Source organism: Mustelus asterias, chromosome 7 (assembly GCF_964213995.1).
Source record: "Mustelus asterias chromosome 7, sMusAst1.hap1.1, whole genome shotgun sequence".
Lineage (NCBI taxonomy): Eukaryota > Metazoa > Chordata > Chondrichthyes > Carcharhiniformes > Triakidae > Mustelus > Mustelus asterias.
In genome coordinates, this window is record NC_135807.1 from 79,694,539 (window position 1) to 79,713,431 (window position 18,893).

At 42.4% G+C, this 18,893-nt stretch overlaps 1 protein-coding gene across 4 annotated transcripts in view; it reads left to right on the plus strand.

Moving 5' to 3' along the window:
• LOC144495804 (ATP-binding cassette sub-family C member 8-like) overlaps nucleotides 1–18,893 on the plus strand; it is a 201,691-nt gene that overhangs the window by 157,451 nt on the left and 25,347 nt on the right. For all 4 annotated transcript variants that reach the window (XM_078216299.1, XM_078216298.1, XM_078216300.1 and 1 more), the window contains exons 19-26: nucleotides 3,935–4,040; nucleotides 10,636–10,925; nucleotides 11,086–11,200; nucleotides 11,368–11,470; nucleotides 12,220–12,408; nucleotides 14,605–14,800; nucleotides 15,804–15,917; nucleotides 17,233–17,365. In XM_078216299.1, the coding sequence (XP_078072425.1) occupies nucleotides 3,935–4,040; nucleotides 10,636–10,925; nucleotides 11,086–11,200; nucleotides 11,368–11,470; nucleotides 12,220–12,408; nucleotides 14,605–14,800; nucleotides 15,804–15,917; nucleotides 17,233–17,365 (1,246 nt within the window). The remainder of the gene's footprint in view (nucleotides 1–3,934; nucleotides 4,041–10,635; nucleotides 10,926–11,085; nucleotides 11,201–11,367; nucleotides 11,471–12,219; nucleotides 12,409–14,604; nucleotides 14,801–15,803; nucleotides 15,918–17,232; nucleotides 17,366–18,893) is intronic.

The window sequence follows — 18,893 nt, forward strand, 5'->3', positions numbered from 1 at the left end:
AAAAGAAACAAGATCTGTTTGGAGAAGATGTGAATCATGGAAGGATGAACAGCTGCAATCCAAAATTAGAAACAAAAAAAAGATGAGAGTAAACACAATCTGCGAAGAAAAAGTTACAAAATGGGGGTCAAGGTTACAGTTCAAAATTGTTGAACTCAATGTTGAGTTCAAAAAGCTGAAAACTCAAAAGATGAGGTGCTATTCCTCGAACTTACATTGAACTTTATTGGACTACTGCAAGGAAGTCCAGGACAGAGGGGTCAGTGTGAGAGCAAAGTGGAGAATTAAAATGGCAGACAATTGGTAACTCAGGGTCACACTTGCAGACTGAACAAAAGTGTTCTGAAAAATGGTCATCCAACCTGTGTTTCATCACTCCAGAGTAAAGCCGACTGCATTGTGAGCAGCAAATATAGTCTTCTAAAGTGAAAGTACAGATTAATCGTTGTTTCACTTGAAGGTGTGTTTGGGGTCTTGAATTATGAGAGAAGTGGTGAAAAAGTAGGTGTTGAATCACTTGTGCTTCCCTGGAAAGGTGCTGAGAGAAGGAGGGGTGACTGTTGGGGTGATTGAGGAAGGAACCAGGGTGTCACAGAGGGAGTAGTCTCTTTGAAATTCTGAAAAGGGGCAGGAAAGGGCAGATGTGTTTGATGGTTGTGTCATGCTGGAGATGGTGGAAATGAGGGATGATGGGCTGACAAACATGACTGAGGATGCTGTCAACCAAGGTTGGCATGGGATTTGGGGGATGGGGGGTGTATTTCTCAGTTGAGGATTCTGATATATCTTTACTCCTCAACCCTACCCCTCTTTCCCCCTCTACCCCCCCCAAAATGGTTGACTGGGCACACAACCATGTCAATAGCATTTCCCACACTTAGTTTCTCACTCCTTCCCCTCCACTCCTTCCAGGAAACCTGTTGGGTTCGCCTTGTTTTCACCTTCCTCCCCTCCAGCCTAGGATTATCTTCCATCATTTTTGCCATCTCCAGTATGACACCAGCACCAAAAACAACTTCACCTCCCCTTTCAGCATTCCAAAGGGACGATTGCCTCCATTCACGTCTCCTCCAGACACAAATTTTGTTTCCTTACTAATTCCATTGCCACTCCCTTTGGCATTGCCCCACCAATTATTTTGTCATTTAATCTCTCTCATCTTTCAACCTATAAGAGACCTTCACTTTTGTTCTTTTCCTCTTTCGCTTACTTTAAACCTAAAATCTATTACATTTCTAACTTTTCCCAGTCCCCAAAAAAATGATCATCAACCTGAAATGTTAACTATGTTACCATCTCCACAGATTTTGCCTCAATCACCCCCAACAGCCCTTCCCCTCCCTCAGCATCTTTCCATGCAAGGTTAGGAGATGCAAAACCTTTCGCATCCTTGTCATCCAAGCCCAAGCACTCCTTCCAGGTTAACAGTTTTATATTACTTACAATTCACTGATCACAATGCAGTCTACTTTACCTAAAAATGAGATGCCAAACAATGAAAATACAACACAGGATTTCAGGCATGCTATACAATGGAATCGGGATGTGATGGGCAAAGCTAAGCAATCTCACTAATACCAGTCTTCAACCAATTCGATACACTTCACATGATATCAAGAAATAACTGACGACACTGGATACAGTAAAAGCTATAAGCCCTGACAACATCAAGAAGTAACACTCAAAACCTGTGCTCTGGAAATAATTGTAGTCCTATTCAGGCTGTTCCAGTACAGCTACAACACTGGCATCTACCTGACGATATGTAAAGCTGCCTAAGTATGCATATCATGATGTGGAGATGCCGGCATTGGACTGGGGTAAAACAGGGATCTTGGGTTCATGTTGCACTATCTCTAACCCTCACGATGCTCACGACTTGCCTGGGCTTGCAAAATCTCTTTAACCTGTGCTTAACCCTCTCTCCACTCACATTGTTTGTACCTTTAAGACTTGATTACCTGTAAAGACTCGCATTCCAACCATTATTTTATAAATTGAGTTTGTGTCTTTATATGCCCTGCTTGTGAACAGAACTCCCACTTACCTGACGAAGGAGCAGTGCTCCGAAAGCTAGTGGCTTTTGCTACCAAATAAACCTGTTGGACTTTAACCTGGTGTTGTGAGACTTCTTACTAAGTATGTATAGTCCATAAAAAAACAGGACAAATCCAGTTCAGTCAATTCCCACCCCATCAGTCTATTCTTGATCATCAGCAAAGTGATAGAAGGTTTTGTTTCCAGTACTATTAAGCAGTGCTTACCAAGCAATAACCTACTCATAGATGCTTAGTTTGGGTTCAGTCAGAGACACTTAGATCCAGCTCCCATTACAGTCTTGGGCCAAGAATGAACAAAATAACTGAATTCAAGGGATGAGGTGAGAGTGTCCTTGAATCTGGTGAAATACTCTTGTCAGAGTGACTGAAGTTCCAACAACACTCAAGAAACTCAATACCATCCTGGGCAAAACAGCCCACTTTCTAGCACCCCATTCACCACCTTAAGTATTCATTCCCTCCATCATTGGCACAAAAGTAGCAGCAGTGTATACCATATACAAGGTGCACTGTAGCAACTTGCCAAGCCTCTTTCGACAACACCTTCCAAACATCATTGAGTCAAAGTGTTTGAATTCTTTTCCTTAGAACACTGTGTACATCTATCACTAAATGGACTGTTCAAGAAGGCAGCTCACCATCACCGTCTTGAGGGAATTAGGTATGGGTAACTGGGGAAGGGCAATAAATGTTGGCCTTGCCAGTGATGCTCATATCTCAAATAATTTTTAAATAGCCTGATCCAGAACTTCCTGGTCACCTGTCAGTTTAATTCTCCGTCTTGTCTCACACTGACCTTTTTGTCCTTGGACTCTGGGCTCCAGTGAAGCTCAACATAGGCTTGAGGAAAGATGCCTCATCTTTAATTTAGGCACTTTGTAGCCTTCCTGATTCAACATTGATGTAAAAAATGTCAAACCTAGTTTCAACTCCCATTTTGTTTCATTTTTCCTAGAATATTTCAGCTTTACACTAATTTTTCCCTTGTTTTTGCTTTCAGATGATAGCTGTTCATCCTTTTACCATTCACACCTCCTCCAGACAGATTTTTATTTTATTTGTTGCATTACAACCTCCTTTGGCCCGACACCACCAATGCTTTTGTCACTTAATCTCTCTCATCTTCCAACCTATCAAAAGTCTTTTCTGTTCTTTATCCTACCCATCTTCTTTTGTTTGCTTACAATCTATTACATTTCTAACTTTTCCAATTTCAAATGAAATGTCATTGACCTGAAACATTAACTCTATTTTACTCTCTCCATAGATGCTGCCTGACTTGCTGAGTATTTCCAATATTTTTGTTTAAATTTCAGATTTCCAGCATTTACAGTATTGCTTTTACATTATAAATATGCTTCTTTGTTCTGGACTCCACCATCAGAGGAGGTTAAAAGTGACTGAGGTATTGTGTTTAATAAAGTAATTGTGTGGTGTTATACATGTACATATTGGGGGGAGAAATATAGGATGTACTTTGTACTTAATATACCAAAAGGATTAGTTGAGGCAAATAGCATAGATGCATTTATGGAGAAGCTAGGTAACCACGTGAAAGAGAAAAGAATAGAAGGATATATTGATCGGGTTAGATAAAGAAGGGTGGGAGGAGGGTCATGTGGAGTGTGAACACAAGCGGGGACATGTTAGGGCTAATGGCCTGTTTTTTGAGCTGTAATACTTTGTAACTTTGTAATATATTTCTCCTCCCAGCTTTCCTTCTCATTTTCATTTTTTTAAATGAGTGGAATCTAAATTCTCGTTAACAAAAGTTTTGCTTCAGCAAAAATGTTAGTCTAATTACAACAAATTAATTGCAATAAATATATATTTAAATATACAATCATCTATATACTGTGATCCACTTGTTTTAGTTAATTGTAATGCAGGATGGGAAGATTGAAATCCAGGGTACCTACCAGGACATCTCTAAACAAAATCCAAATCTGATAAAAGCTTGGAAAAACCTGACGGCAAAAGGTTTGTATTCCAGGATAAAATGCATTAAATATTATTGTTCTTCCAATGTTTCAAAGGTAAAACCTATTGTCAAGAGGATACTACCAGAAATCCAAGATATGTAGAACTGAACTAATATGGAAATATGAGCTGTACACACTTATCTTTACAGTGTAATATATCTCCCCATTTCTAACAAATCCATACTCACTTTGGAATTACTTGTTAAAATCTTGATTTGTTCTGCTTATTACATTATTAATAAATATAAAAAGTAATATTGATATATAATACCTACTACCTATTTCCACAAATTTCTAACTACAAGAGTTCTGAGCAAATGAGTACTTAGAACCTCATAAAATGGACCTTTTCTAATAATATATCCATGTTGAAAGTCATGCACCTGCTGTGCATCACCAGCACACATTTTTCTTAATTCTGTCATACCTTTTGAGAAATATTTTGTGTTTCAACATTTATAATGAGAAATTCCTGTGTTGAAGTAAAGAGTCTGTCACCTAATCGCTTCTTTGCATTTTTTCAGAACGTAAACTGGAGTCTGAGTTCTTAACATTTTAATATAGTCTAATCTCTCATTTAAAATATTGACATGTTGTTTTTCTATTTTGATACACAGACAGCATTTCCTTAGCAGTTAGAAAACAAAACAACAGTAACTACCCTCTGAAATGGATTAGTAAAGCCACTTAGTTAAAGTGTAATCAGGGATAGGCAACAAATGCTGGCTTTGCGAGTGACACCCATGAAAGAATAAAGAAAAAGTACAAGTTTTTTTGTTAACAAAATGTTTCAATTTAAAGATTATAGAGGAAATCTTCCCCCCCAAAAATTCTATGTATCATAAAAGCCTGAAAACACAGTTTTTTGGGGGCGGGTTTGGCACTGCAATCTTCCGACACTCTTGTCAGTCTTTCTGACTGATGGGAGGTTTGTGGATGATGACACCGGAGAAGCTGGCTGCAGAGCGTTCGGTTGCCCTGCTCTCCTACTGACATCCCTTGCCCGCACACCACGGACATTGGGACCGACCCATGCCCCCTCCGCCCCGGAAATCATCTGTGACATTGCTGCCTCCCACACCAACATGGGTCTCCGGCATCAGGACCCTCCCAATGAGTCCTCTGGCAGACTCCTGACATGCCCCACTCCCCCTTGTACAGCATCCCAACTTGCATACCCTCCCCACATAGCTCCCCTTGCCCTGGGTGACAAGAGATCTCCCAGTACGGGACTCGTGCGCAATGGCATCCCGAGCAGTCTGCAGCCGGCTTCACAGGGGAGTTTAAACTCTGTGCCCCCCACTCCACCCCAAACTGGTGAGAATTGCACTTCTGTCCAAAAGCAGGACAGAGTGTCATAAGATTGCATTCTCAAACTCGCACAAAAAAAACAGGTCTGAAACTCTCCCATTTCCTCATTCGTTAGGCACTTCGCGCCTCAAAAAAGTCTGAAAACCAGAGTGTTTCACTCCTTTGTTTTGGGCAGGTTTGGCGCAGCAGTCTTCCCACATTCTGTCAAATTTTCTGGCAGTTGGGAATTTCATGCCGGAAGGAGTAGGGGAGGGCGGAGCCTATGCACACCTGGGAAGCTGGCTATGCTGCAATTGCGCAGGCTCCCTAAAATCACCCCCACTAAAGGACATCACCATCACCCACCCCCCCATCATTAGCGGCAATGTAGCCCCGAATGGCAACATGGGTTGCTAGCATTGGGGATTCAGGACACTCCTGATGAGTCCCCGTCACAATCCGCTCCACAGACCTCCACTTCTGCAGCTCCCTGCATCACCCCCCTTTGCCAGTCTTTCCCGTCTGTTGATCACGCTCCCATCTGCCGATCACCTCCTGTCTGCCGCTCACCCACCCTTGCAGACCCACCCCGCAGAGCTCCCTGCCTTGCATACCTCCTGCAGAGCTCCCTGCCTTGCATACCCCCCTGCAGAACTCCCCACCTTGTATACCCCCCTACAGAACTCCCCACCTTGTATACCCCCCTGCAGAGCTCCACACCTTGCATACCCCGCTCCAGAGCTCCCCACCTTGCATACCCCGCTCCAGAGCTCCCCACCTTGTATAACCCCCTGCAGAGCTCCCACCTTGCATATCCCCTGCAGCGCCCCCTGCCTGGCCGCGCCCCCTGCCTGGCCGCGCCCCCTGCCTGGCCGCGCCCCCTGCCTGGCCGCGCCCCCTGCCTGGCCGCGCCCCCTGCCTGGCCGCGCCCCCTGCCTGGCCGCGCCCCCTGCCTGGCCGCGCCCCCTGCCTGGCCGCGCCCCCTGCCTGGCCGCGCCCCCTGCCTGGCCGCGCCCCCTGCCTGGCCGCGCCCCCGGCCTGGCCGCGCCCCCGGCCTGGCCGCGCCCCCGGCCTGGCCGCGCCCCCGGCCTGGCCGCGCCCCCGGCCGCGCCGCGCCCCCTGCCCGGCCGCGCCGCGCCCCCTGCCCGGCCGCGCCGCGCCCCCTGCCCGGCCGCGCCGCGCCCCCTGCCCGGCCGCGCCGCGCCCCCTGCCCGGCCGCGCCGCGCCCCCTGCCCGGCCGCGCCGCGCCCCCTGCCCGGCCGCGCCGCGCCCCCTGCCCGGCCGCGCCGCGCCCCCTGCCCGGCCGCGCCGCGCCCCCTGCCCGGCCGCGCCGCGCCCCCTGCCCGGCCGCGCCGCGCCCCCTGCCCGGCCGCGCCGCGCCCCCTGCCCGGCCGCGCCGCGCCCCCTGCCCGGCCACGCCGCGCCCCCCCCCCCCCCCCCCCCCCCCCGCAGCAAAGCCACATGCTATCATTTTTTGTCTGCACATGCGCAGTTGGAGGTGCCAGTCAGAGCTGCAGTATTTTCGGCGTGTTAAGCCCCGCCCACAGGCTTCTGCAGCGCAATTCGGAATCGCTGATATTTTTGCAGGCAGAGTCCGTATGGGGGCAACTGAGAACGCCTCTAAAAGTCGGATCTGAAACACTCCCAGTTTCAAACCACCCAGCACTTAGAATCAAAATGGAAAAAAAGGGCCCTTTATTTCTGTTTTCTTTTCTCAACCTGGTAACTTGCAATCTCAGAACAGTCTTTCACAATGAAGTTTCCTTTTCCTGGAAAATTTCCATCTAGACGATGCAAGACAACTCTTCCAGCCTTATTTTAACTCCCCACAAATTTTATCTTTTCAATCTGTTTGTGAGCTTTCACTCACATTTGTATGCAACAAATCAAAGAGACTTTTTTTTAGCCTGTAGGTGCTCAGATGATCCAGGCATACTGTCTGTGATATTCAGTGACATTCTAGAGGAAAGCCTGTAACCTTATCTTTACAATGGTTTTCTCTGCATCCCATGGCAATGTGAATCCCATACACCTTGTATCTAGGTAGAAATGCTTATTAGCTATGCTTGAGAGCCCAACTCTCATCTTGAAACTAGATGGATGGTTTAAAGCATAACTCTTTAAAACACAATGTTCTCAATACTTTTCAGGGACTTGGGGGTCTCCACTGTTAATGCACAGGCTGCTGCCAATGTCTTCAAATGTAAATACCTCATACCTTCTTTCCAAGTAAAACAATCTAAGCCTTTGTTTGATCTCAAACAATCAAACCACCCAGACTTGCTGTGAGGCATACTTCAGAACAGATCATCCCCTTTAGTTTACCCTCAATTTAAAGATACAGTCCCAAAACATAATCTTATAAGATTTCTAATTGTAACACATCATATTCTCCTGTAGCTATTTACACCTGAAACTCACCAACCTTATTAACCACACTGTGCATTTATACACATGCACTCCAAATCTTTGTGTTTTCTATGATCTTATCTAATTCTGTATTATTTCTAATTCTGTCTTTCCCAGTCTTCTGTGCACCTTGTTTCGACTTTTTAATGCTACAGCATGCTGTCCAACCCTCTGCCAAATTAGTTTAATCCCTCCTCACAGCATTAATTAATCTGCCTGGGTGGATTATGGTTCCAACTCTGTTCAGGTGCAACCTGTCCATTCTGCCACAGAATTAGACCCTATTTCCTAGAAATCTGAAGCCCTCCCTCTGACACCATTTCTCTAGCCACGCATTAACCTGCCATATTCTCAAATTTCTGCTCTTACTAGAGCATAGCACTTGGGGTTATCAGACATTACGACCTTTTAAGATACAGCTTTTTAACTTCCTCCCTATGTTGTTGGTTCTAACATGGATTGCAGCTTCTGGCCCTTCTCCCTTGAAAATATTCTCTAGCCCCTGCATTATGTTCCCTATCCTGGCACAAAGGGAGGCAATATACCTTACAGGTCTCAAGTCAACCGTGACAAAACTGCCTGTCTGTTCCCTGACAATTACTATCCTCAATTACTACAGCATCCTTACACCTTGCTCTATTGTCCACTGTGCTTTGCCCAACGGTGGTAGTTTAAAAAGACTGCATTCTTTTGAGATGTTGACACCTTTTCCAAAATTCAATGCTGACTATTGATTTAAGAATCACACTTCTGGAGGATTCTTGCATCATCTGCCTTTCCCCACCCTTCTGGGTGGCTATGAACTCTTCCTGGCTGTGGGGTAATCAGTTCCTGGAACCTATGGTTCAAGAATTGAAGTATTTTATGGACTACTAGATGAGGTCATTGAACATTCATCTCCGTTATAGCTATGTTCTGAATTCTGAACACCTGGCATTGACCTTGTGTGATATCTTCCCACTGGCAGCAAAGTTGTTGATTTAGAGGTAGGGGAAATTAAAAATCTGGCCATTTCTAGTCTGTCACCACTTCACAATGCTAATTTTATGCCCAAGTAGCAAGTGGACCAACGAAAGTCAAGTTGGGTAGTAGATGAGCCAGGATATTTTGCAGGATATGGTGGAGTTTTGGTTGAGTTGGAATTTATGCTGGGTGGCTAGGGCATTGGAACAGTCAAATCTGGAGTTGACAATACTTCTTTCAAGAAAAAGCAGTGTATGGAGACCAGGTATTTTCCCATGGCAAACCATAACCATCAACTTGGGGCGGCATGGTGGCACGATGGTTAACACTGCTGCCTCGCAGCTCCAGGGACCTGGGTTCGATTCCTGGCTTGGGTCACTGTCTGTGTGGAGTTTGCACATTCTCCCCATGTCTGCGTGGGTTTACTCCGGGTGCGACAGTTTCCTGCCACAGTCCAAAGATGTGCGGGTTAGGTGCATCGGCCATGCTAAATCGACCCTTAGTGTCCCGGGATGCGTAGATTAGCATGGTAAATATGTGGGGTTATGGGGATAGGGCCTAGGTGGGATTGTTGTTGGTGCAGAATTGATGGGCCGAATGGCCTCCTTCTGCACTGTAGCATTTCTATGGTAACTCTCAGACCATTCATGGCCAGTTACAAACAGAATTGTTTTAGTCTATACAGCAATACAGAGTGTATGACCGCGATTCCCCCATCCCACTGCGGGAGATTCTTGCATTGGCCGATTTGCGAGGTTCAGGCTCCGTTTGCATCTCCCAGCGCCGGATTTCCAGCAGCATCTGCTCCACACTGGAAATCGGTGGGGTGGCGCGGGAATTATTTGAATGCCAATTTAAATATCTTTTAAATACAACTAACGAGCCCAGGACTGAAGTCTCTGGACCCGCTAGCATCTCCCCCACATCTGCCAGAGTGGTTCACTAGCAGGATTTAGAGTAGCACCCCACTAATGAGGAGCTCATAGCCCGACCCTGCTGGAGTGAAGGGGGGCAATTGCAGGCCTCCAGAGGGTCGGGCAGTGGGGGGGGGGGGGGGGGGTGGTGCCCCCCTGGGTATTGGCACCTTGACAGTGCCAGACTGTGCCCCAGCACTGCCCAAGGGACAAAGTGCCAATGCCCAGGTCACCTTGACACTGCCCATCAGGCATGGGACAGTGCCAAGGAGAGGGACATATTAGACGGGGCCTAGGGGGTGATTGGTGGGGGTGGGGGGTCCCACTGCTACTCTCTATAGGGATCGGTGGGGGAAGGAGAGAGGCCAGCAATCAGGGTGGGCGAGGAGAAGCTGGATCAGCCAGAGGATGGGGAGGGGGGGCAAACAACCTGCTGGGGAGGGTCAGCACTGCATGGAGGGCGTCGGGACTGCGGGGGGAGAGTTACTGTTGAGAGGGTAGAATCGGGGCTGGAGATTGCGGCAGGCCGGGGTGGGGGGGAGAGATCGGGGCTGGGCCCGGGAATGGTGGGGGGGCCACTGATCGGGCTGTGGGAGGGCAGAGAGCTGGCGATGCAAGGTTCATGGGGCTGGCCAGCGATTGAGCTGGTCAGCGATCGGGAGGCCGTCAGGGTGGGGCCACTGCACATGCATGGATCTTGGTGCTGACAGATTGGCGCATGTGCAGTAGCCCACTCAGCGCACTGATGTCAGCCTCTCCAGCGGGAATAGGCCCTGCCCCCTGAAATTTAATATTCACAATGGTGGCCACTGCAGTGCACAGTGTGGGAGATTCTTCTCTGAACTCCCACTGAAAAAAACAGAGTGAATTACTCCAGTTTTCACGCAAATTCGATACTTAGAATTTTTTGGGAGAACTCCGGCCTATATCATTAAAGTAAATATCTGCTAATTGTCTATAAGTATTTACCTTGCTTTTTTTCAGAAGTTAAAAATGTTTGAAATTGCATTTTAATAGGTGACCATAAAGAAGAAAAGAAAACAGAAAGTGAAATGGTAGACGAAGATTCCAAAATTGAGAAAAAACCTGATGAAAATTTGAGTGGAAAACTGATTCAAGAAGAGGAAAGAGAAGAAGGATCCGTATCCCGGAAAATCTATTGGCTTTATGCCCGAGCCGTTGGCCTTTCCTTTTCATTTTTTTTACTTCTCGCTGTGATAACAAAACAAAGCTTTCTGGTAGCTGTTGATTTCTGGCTAGCTGAGTGGTCATCTGCAGGGAACCATTCGGAGACGACTTCAACTCAGGTTTATTATCAAAACTTTTGTCTTTTTTCCAAAAGTTCTTTTGTAACCCTTGCTCTATCACTAAATTTAGACCAGACTTAATACTTAAACTTGTTACTAAATGAAGTCATATCCTTTCACTGAATTACCTTCATTCTTTTGTGTTTCTTGTACATCTTAGTATGAAAAAGATGTGGAAAGTGGCGTTTTGAATCATTTCCTTTATGGATACATTGGGCTGGCTTGTGGTGGAATCTTATGTGCTCTGTTCAGTTCCCTTGCACATGTCATTTCAGGTTTGTGCACTTTTGTACTAACAGTTGAACTTAGCACTATTAATTTAACTAAACAAGCATGTGTATATGTTCCTTTTGCCGTTCTTTGGAATTTCTCTAACTTAAACTAATGTAATCTATATGTATTCAAGGGTCATAATGGTTTTCTTATTCTCTCTTATATGAAGGTATCCGTGCTTCAAAATATCTCTTCACAAAAATGCTGCAAAACATTACAACTCTTCCATTAAGATTCTTTGAAATCACACCTGTTGGAAGAATTCTAAATAGGTATGAATCTTGAAAAGTTACATTAATTATATAGGTCACTTCCAGACAATCATCTTTTCTTAAATTGTTATTCTATAGCGTGACAGACAGTGCAACATTAGGAAGTTGTAATTATAGAGGAAAGAGAGACTGAAGTATTGTATGAATAGCTAAACAGAAATGTAGGCTAAGTCAGAATTTAATATACATAGCCCTGGGCAAAGCCAGGGTAATTGCTATTACCAAGGAGGAACGTGATGTGATTGTTCACTTGAAATGCAATACTGCCTTTTTCATTCCAAAACATATTTTCAGTGGGTTTTGAAGTTACTATTTTTTTTATATATTAAAGAAGTCATTAATAGGCGCTGTCAAAGCTTAGAGTTGCTCTTGGTATACTTTTTATACTTGGAACAGATGCTTCATCACAATTCATGCAAATACAATTCCCTAATTTCCAGTTCAGTTGGTAAAGTAACTTATTTTGTAGAAACTACTTATTGATTAACTGCTATGTGGACCAACAACCACGCTGATAGCACAATCACTCTGGTGGAGTGATCAAAACCGTGAATGCTCAAGAGGCCAGAATTGGCGGAGATCTGGGTCGGGGAGTGGGTGAGAGTGGGGGATAAAGGAGAGTAAACTGATCATCTGCCATTACAACAACATTGTAGATTACTGCAAAATGCAAATCAAGTATGCTGTTCACAATTAATGGTTTAAGTAAACATCAGTGTACAAATTCATTAATCCTTGTTTATTTCCAGGTTTTCATCTGATTTCAAGACCATAGATGATCAAATTCCCTCAAACCTGGAGCATCTTATGTGGCACACTATGATGTGTTTAAGTGCCATTGTGATCAATATTATCGTGACTCCATTTTTTCTTCTTCCAGTTATTCCCTTACTTATTCTCTACTATTTTCTTCAAATGTATTTCAGAGCATCCGCCAGGTAATCTTCTGAAACATTACATGTTTGGCAATATTTATGTTTGACCTTTTACAAAATATATGTAATTTGTGGAAATGGCAGCAGTTATTTTTCCAAGTTCTGATAAGCATAACATTTATAATCACAAATCTTTTATTTTAAGTGTATTCAGTTTCAATAGTGTTGTACTGTCACTGCTTTCTAATATATCATTGTCAGTTGACAGTTGACAATGATATGCCCCAAGATCCTACACATAGCACTGTTAAACAATTCCTTTGCTGGTAAACAACACAAATGATGCCAATTAAAGTTAATTTGTATTGTATAATCATTGGAAAATTAACATGGCATTTATAAGGTTAACAAATGTCCTTTTCGGCCTACTGGCCATGCCTGTGAAATTAAAATGCAGGTCAGATCAATTTTCATTTAGGAATTTCAGGAATTTTCCCCAAGCAATGGCTAGGCATGTTGGCCTGATTTTTATTAGTAGTACTGATTAATTTTAATCTAACTTAGGTTGTAAAAAACCAAAAATGCTAGGTAGTTTGGGATATATTTTTAAAGTAAAAACTGTCTTGAGCAGTGCATAGTTTTTCAATTAAGGTTGGACAGACATTCAAAAGAAACCAGGAGATGAGATGATGGGAAAAGTCGGCAAAACAGTTACAATTATTTGATTGTCTGCACTTGTTAGAATCTATTTTGTGAAATTTGATGTTACATTCTGCACGTTACTGGTACAATATTAGAGGTACACAGATTAATCCAATAATGTGCATAGCAAAAGCTCCAAATAGCAAAGCTGTGCAGGCCTCTTGATGATGGAACAGTTGTCACTGTTTTTGATACTTAATGAAATCTCTCTTTTTAAATTCTTCCTTTTTGTTCTCTTCTAATTTTATTTCTTCCTTTCTTTCCTGAAAGCAGTGATTCACTATATATATAGTCAAGTCAGCCGGGATTTTTTAAAATCAGGCAATTCAGCCATACATTGCAAAGACTCATCACATTTGTATGTGATTCTGTCCTCATGCATGTGTTTTCCAGTAGGAATCATTGGATTGCAATCAGTAACAATAACCTTTGGTGATTTTTTTTTCCCCCCATGCTCCCTCCCTTCCTTCTATCCAGGAATGTGGTCAAAGATAACACTTGCGTATATAAAATTTCTCACTTTAAAATTGGTAGATGTCTATTTTTTGGCTTCTCCAAAATGCTGGCACAGACATTTCAGTCAATTTCTCAATTGGGATGAATTTTTGCTGCCAAATATCAGGAATAGGAAAGGCAACAGCACTGGTACAGTTTGATTCATTTCTAACAGTCAGTTTCTGAGTAAGGTGTAACCCTCAGGTCTATGATTGTCTCTGTCTGTGTATTTGTTCCATTCCAAAAACTTTGCACATTAACAAAACTGCCACCACACCCTGTACCATAAGAATGGGTAACTATTACTGCAAAAGCAGTGGTGGCTAACAGTTGTGTCGTAACTTATGGTGATTGGTGCTGGTGATGCTTGGCTGGCCTCAGGCAGGTTTGGAGGTTCCTTGCACAACTTACTTGCTGAAATTTGGCTGAGCAACTACTATTTGTGCATGGGTAGCTTCTGATGTTTGATATGTTTATGGCTAGTTGATAGTTGTGAATGAAAATAGGTAAATGGAACGAAGAAGCAGCTCAGCCATGTTAACAGAATCATAGAATTGTTACAGCACACAGAGGCTATTTGGCCTGTCTTCAAAACTATGTTACTGGATAGCTTAAAGCTAAATCCTGAAATAAGAACCAGGTCCGAACAATAGTGACCGTCATCTTGATAAATACAAAAAGTTATTTTTTTTAAATGGTTACATTTCTGTTGTTAAAATGCTATGAAGTTCTTTGTTCTTGATTCTAAAATCTTGATTTTCTTTCTATAATTTTTGATATCCCTTATATTGCCCATAGGAATTTATTCAGATAGTTTTGCAATGTGCAGACAGAGTATTTTGAGCAAAATAAAACTTTTTTATATTTAGAAATGCAAACTTCCTGTCAATGTCAACAGTACCTGGAGAGATGTGTATCTACTTTTCCATTGAAATTTGTCATAACCTTCAAACTTTTAATGGAATGTAAGGCAATTGCTGTAGACTGATTCAGCCATTAAAATGTAATATGTAAAAGCAGTATTTTTTAAAAGGATATTGATTCTGTCCTTAATCATTGCAGGGAACTTCAGCGATTGGACAGCATCACAAAATCACCTGTGTTTTCACATTTTTCGGAGACCCTCGGAGGTCTGACAACTATCAGGGCATATAGATGTGAAGACAAGTTTTTTCAACAAATCCTTAACAAGATTGACTATAACAACGTTGCTTATTTATATCTGAACTTAGTGAATAGGTGGTTGGGAATACGACTGGTTAGTTTTCAAATGAAGCATATATTTTAATTTTTGAGAATTCTTTTTTATTTTGTGTAGTTGTGGGTACGTCTATTTGGAGCTTGTAGAACAGTGATGGGCAACCTAGGCTAGTGAATGGCAAGATTAAAATCAGGTCTGTTCACTAACCATGACTCTATGAATAAGATTAAATATATTTAATACATGCCATTTTCTATAACTCGTCATTTCATAACGAGTTATAGAAAATTATTAATCATTTGGGTGGCACAGTGGTTAGCACTGCTGCCTCACAGCAGCAGGGACCCGGGTTCAGTTCCGGCCTTGGGTCACTGTCTGTGTGGAGTTTGCACGTTCTCCCCATGTTTGCATGGGTTTCCTCGGATGCTCTGGTTTCCTCCGACACTCCAAAGAAGTGCGGATCAGGTTGATTGGCCATGCTAAATTGACCCTAGTGTCGGGGGATTAGCAGGGTAAATATGTAGGGTTATGGGAATAGGGCCTGGGTGGGGCTGTGGTTGGTGCAGACTCAATGGGCTGAATGGCCTCGTTCTGTAATGTAGGCATTGTATGAATTTCTATGATTTAGTATCAATAGAACTGTCATCAACTTCAAATGGCAAAAACAAAATAAATATTTACCCTTTGGATGCAGAGTTCTCGCACTTAATTATCATGCATCGCACTTCACTTGCCCTCACTTTACATACATTTCCCTTCAGTCATACCAGAAGGAAAAAAGTATGTAGTTGGAGTTCAGCAGAATGTGTCCACAACCTTGCGCGTGGACAACAGTCAACAAAAAGATCTCATGGACCACATTCTGAAGGACTGCATGTGGCTTTCCCGGGCTGCAGGTTGCCCATCACTGTTATAGAAAGAACGCTTGAAAACATATTAGAAGGCAAAGTTGAAATTTTGAATTTTGGTTCCCAATTGCCCCAATTAATATTATTAAGGTTTTTGATGCTGGAATTTGAATGAATAAGTATATAATTCTAATGTCAATTCCATTTTTCAGGATTTAATCGGAACAAGTATTGTCTTTGCTTCAGCACTCTGCTCATTACTGACAGCAACACTGGGCTACCTGCAAGCTGGACTCTTAGGTCTTGCCATTTTATATGCCTTAAAGGTACAGAAGTGAAAGCAAATTATAATTTTGGATGGTAATATATTCACAAAGTTAATATTACACAATATTATGCCAATATTTTACAAAATCTGGTGTATGATTTTCAGTCAGATTTTAAGTGATTCGATTAAACCATTTGATGCTTCATGCAGTGCCTTGCTTTTAAAAACAAAACTTCACATAATGCAAATGCAAAATGATGCAGATGCTCAAAATCTGAAATAAAAACTGAAAATTTTAGGGCTATTCAGATCCAACAAGCATCTGTTTAACATTTCAAATTGATGATCTCTGATAAAACGTCATTGATCTGAAACTTTACACATTTTTCTCCACAGATGCTACCTCAGTATTTAGTGTTTTCTGTTTTAATTATTAAAAACCCAAATATATTAGATTCAGGTTATTTGAACCACCAAAATCTAATTCCACCTTTATCTTTGCTGTATAGAATTAATTTCAAGTGCATGAATGTTTTAATATTGATATGATTCATTAGGCAGATAACAAAAATCAGTCAGATGGAATAATCAGACTCAATGGTGGAATTGTTTCTAAGCACTCTGCAATCTGAGTGAAGATAAATACAAAAGGAGTATTTTAACATGTTCTTCTCTACCTATCATGACCTTTCACTTTGCTGCACAAATGCAACAAAGTTCTGCTGCAGCAAGGCCATTTTAACACTTTGAATTGCATAAGCAATTTTTAAAAATTCTCCTCTCCTTCTAGAAATGTCCTTTGTCATTGAGTTTATATATTTGATTTAACTTCTTCACATAGTAGATCATTTCAAATCTTTATTCTCCTTTGAGTTAAAGAACATCCAAGACTTGTTTTAAATTTACTTTTCATTAATTTAATTACAATCCTGATTGCTTAACCTAAGCTCTCCAAACTTTCCTCAAGCCCTGTGTTGAGTAGAATGATATGTGGTGATAATTTAATATCCGCTATAATAATCCTCTAAATTATCACTATAAGAATGAATGTTAAAGAAACTTTTTTCACATGAAGGTTAACAAGAACAGGAAATGCTTTCCTGCAAACATTGAAGCAAACATTATGATTTTAAAAGAATTAGATAATTAATTGAAAAGGAGGATTAGAAAAAGTTAGAGGAAAGAAGACGGAAATGGATTTAAGAGTTGGTAGCAACTGCAAAAGAGTTAGCAAGGCATAATAGGTTGAATTACCCCTCATTCTATTTTGCCAATGCACTATGTAAGGGAAGTAGAAAAAATACAGTTTGTGCTTTTAAATTAGTTCCTTATTTCAGCTGGCCTTTATTTACAATGTACTTCTTTGATTCCAGATGTCTACTTATTTGAATTGGTGTGTCCGGGAATTTGCAGATATGGAAATGCAGATGAATGCAATTGAGCGGGTGAATCACTACACCAACCTTCCATCTGAACAGCAACTTAAAAAATCGCAAATTGACACAGGTTTAAACATTCATTTATTTTAATCCAATTACTTCCAATCTACTTTTGATTATTTTTTGGTGACATGATCAGAATTCTTTTAAATAGGAAGTTACAAACCCAAATTTAAATATCCTAGTCACACCACACTATGTCATTTGTTTAGAGGCTACGAGCACAAACTTAACCAATGGTTTTGTTTATAGTAATGTTTCCCACAATATGTAATAAAATCTGGGGAAAATAATTGAGCTTTCAATTAGCAGTTATTTTTCCACACAGTAGTGTCAAATTGTTTCATTTTGATATTTTGAATTTTAAAAACTGGAAATATTCAACAGGTCAGGCAGTACCCTTAATCAACCTGAAACTTTAACTCCGTTTCTCTCCACAGATACTGTCTGACCTGCCGAGTATTTCCAGCATGAAAGTTATTTCAGAATTCCAGCACTTTTGAAATATTTTGCACTTAATACTCTGACAGAGGTCAAACTACTTTTGTTCTTTTCTCACCAATTATCTCCTCTACTCATCTCATTTAAAGAACTAATAAAAGCCAGATTCATTTTTCAAAGGGAACTGAGAGACTGCTGTGTGCTCTGTTTCCCAGAGACATAGCTCACTCCTGCTTCACCGGATTGTGCCCTACAACCACAGGGCTTCTCAATCTACTGAATGGACCATACAGTGGCCTCGGGCAAGGCTAGGGGAGGTGGGGTCTGCCTTCTAATCAACACCTCTTGGTGCTCAGACGTAGCAACACTCGCCGGACGTTCTGCTCACCGGATCTAGAATACCTGACACTGAAATGCCACCCTTGCTACCTTCCCCTGGAGTTCACCTCTGTTATCCTGACACAAATTTACATTTCACCCCATGCGGATTTGAGGACCCCGCTGGACGAAATATATACCACGACAAATAGCCTTAAGACGAAACATCCTGAGGCCTTATTCATCGTGGTCAGGGACTTCAATCAGGCCAAGCTTGAGTGTCCTACCAAGATACTACCAACACGTCTCCTTTTCCACCAGAGGCCCAAACATCCTCAACCACTGCCACACAAACATCAAACATGCCTACTGCTCTATCGCCCGTCCACACTTTGGCAAATCAGACCACAAGGCTGTGCTCCTGCTCCCGGCTTGCAAGCAAAAACTGAAGTGGGAGAATCCAATAAAGAAAATTGTGCAATGTTGGTCTGAGGAATTGGATGATCTCCTACAGGACTGCTTCGAGTCAGTGGACAGTCAATATTTAAGAACTCAGCAACCAACCTGTATGAGTACGCCACTACAGTAACAGACTTCATTGGTAAGTGCATAGATGACTACATGCCAAAGAAACAAATCAGTTTGTTTCCCAACCAGAAACCATGGATGAACAGGGATATCCCTGAAGTCCAAGTCTAAGGCGTTCAAGTTGGATGATCCTAACCTATACAAGAAATCCAGATACAATCTATGGAGAAAACCATGAAAGATTCCAAGAGAGTACAGGACCAAGCTAGAGGACCCAGGCTAGCCACATGAACTCCCACCAATTATGA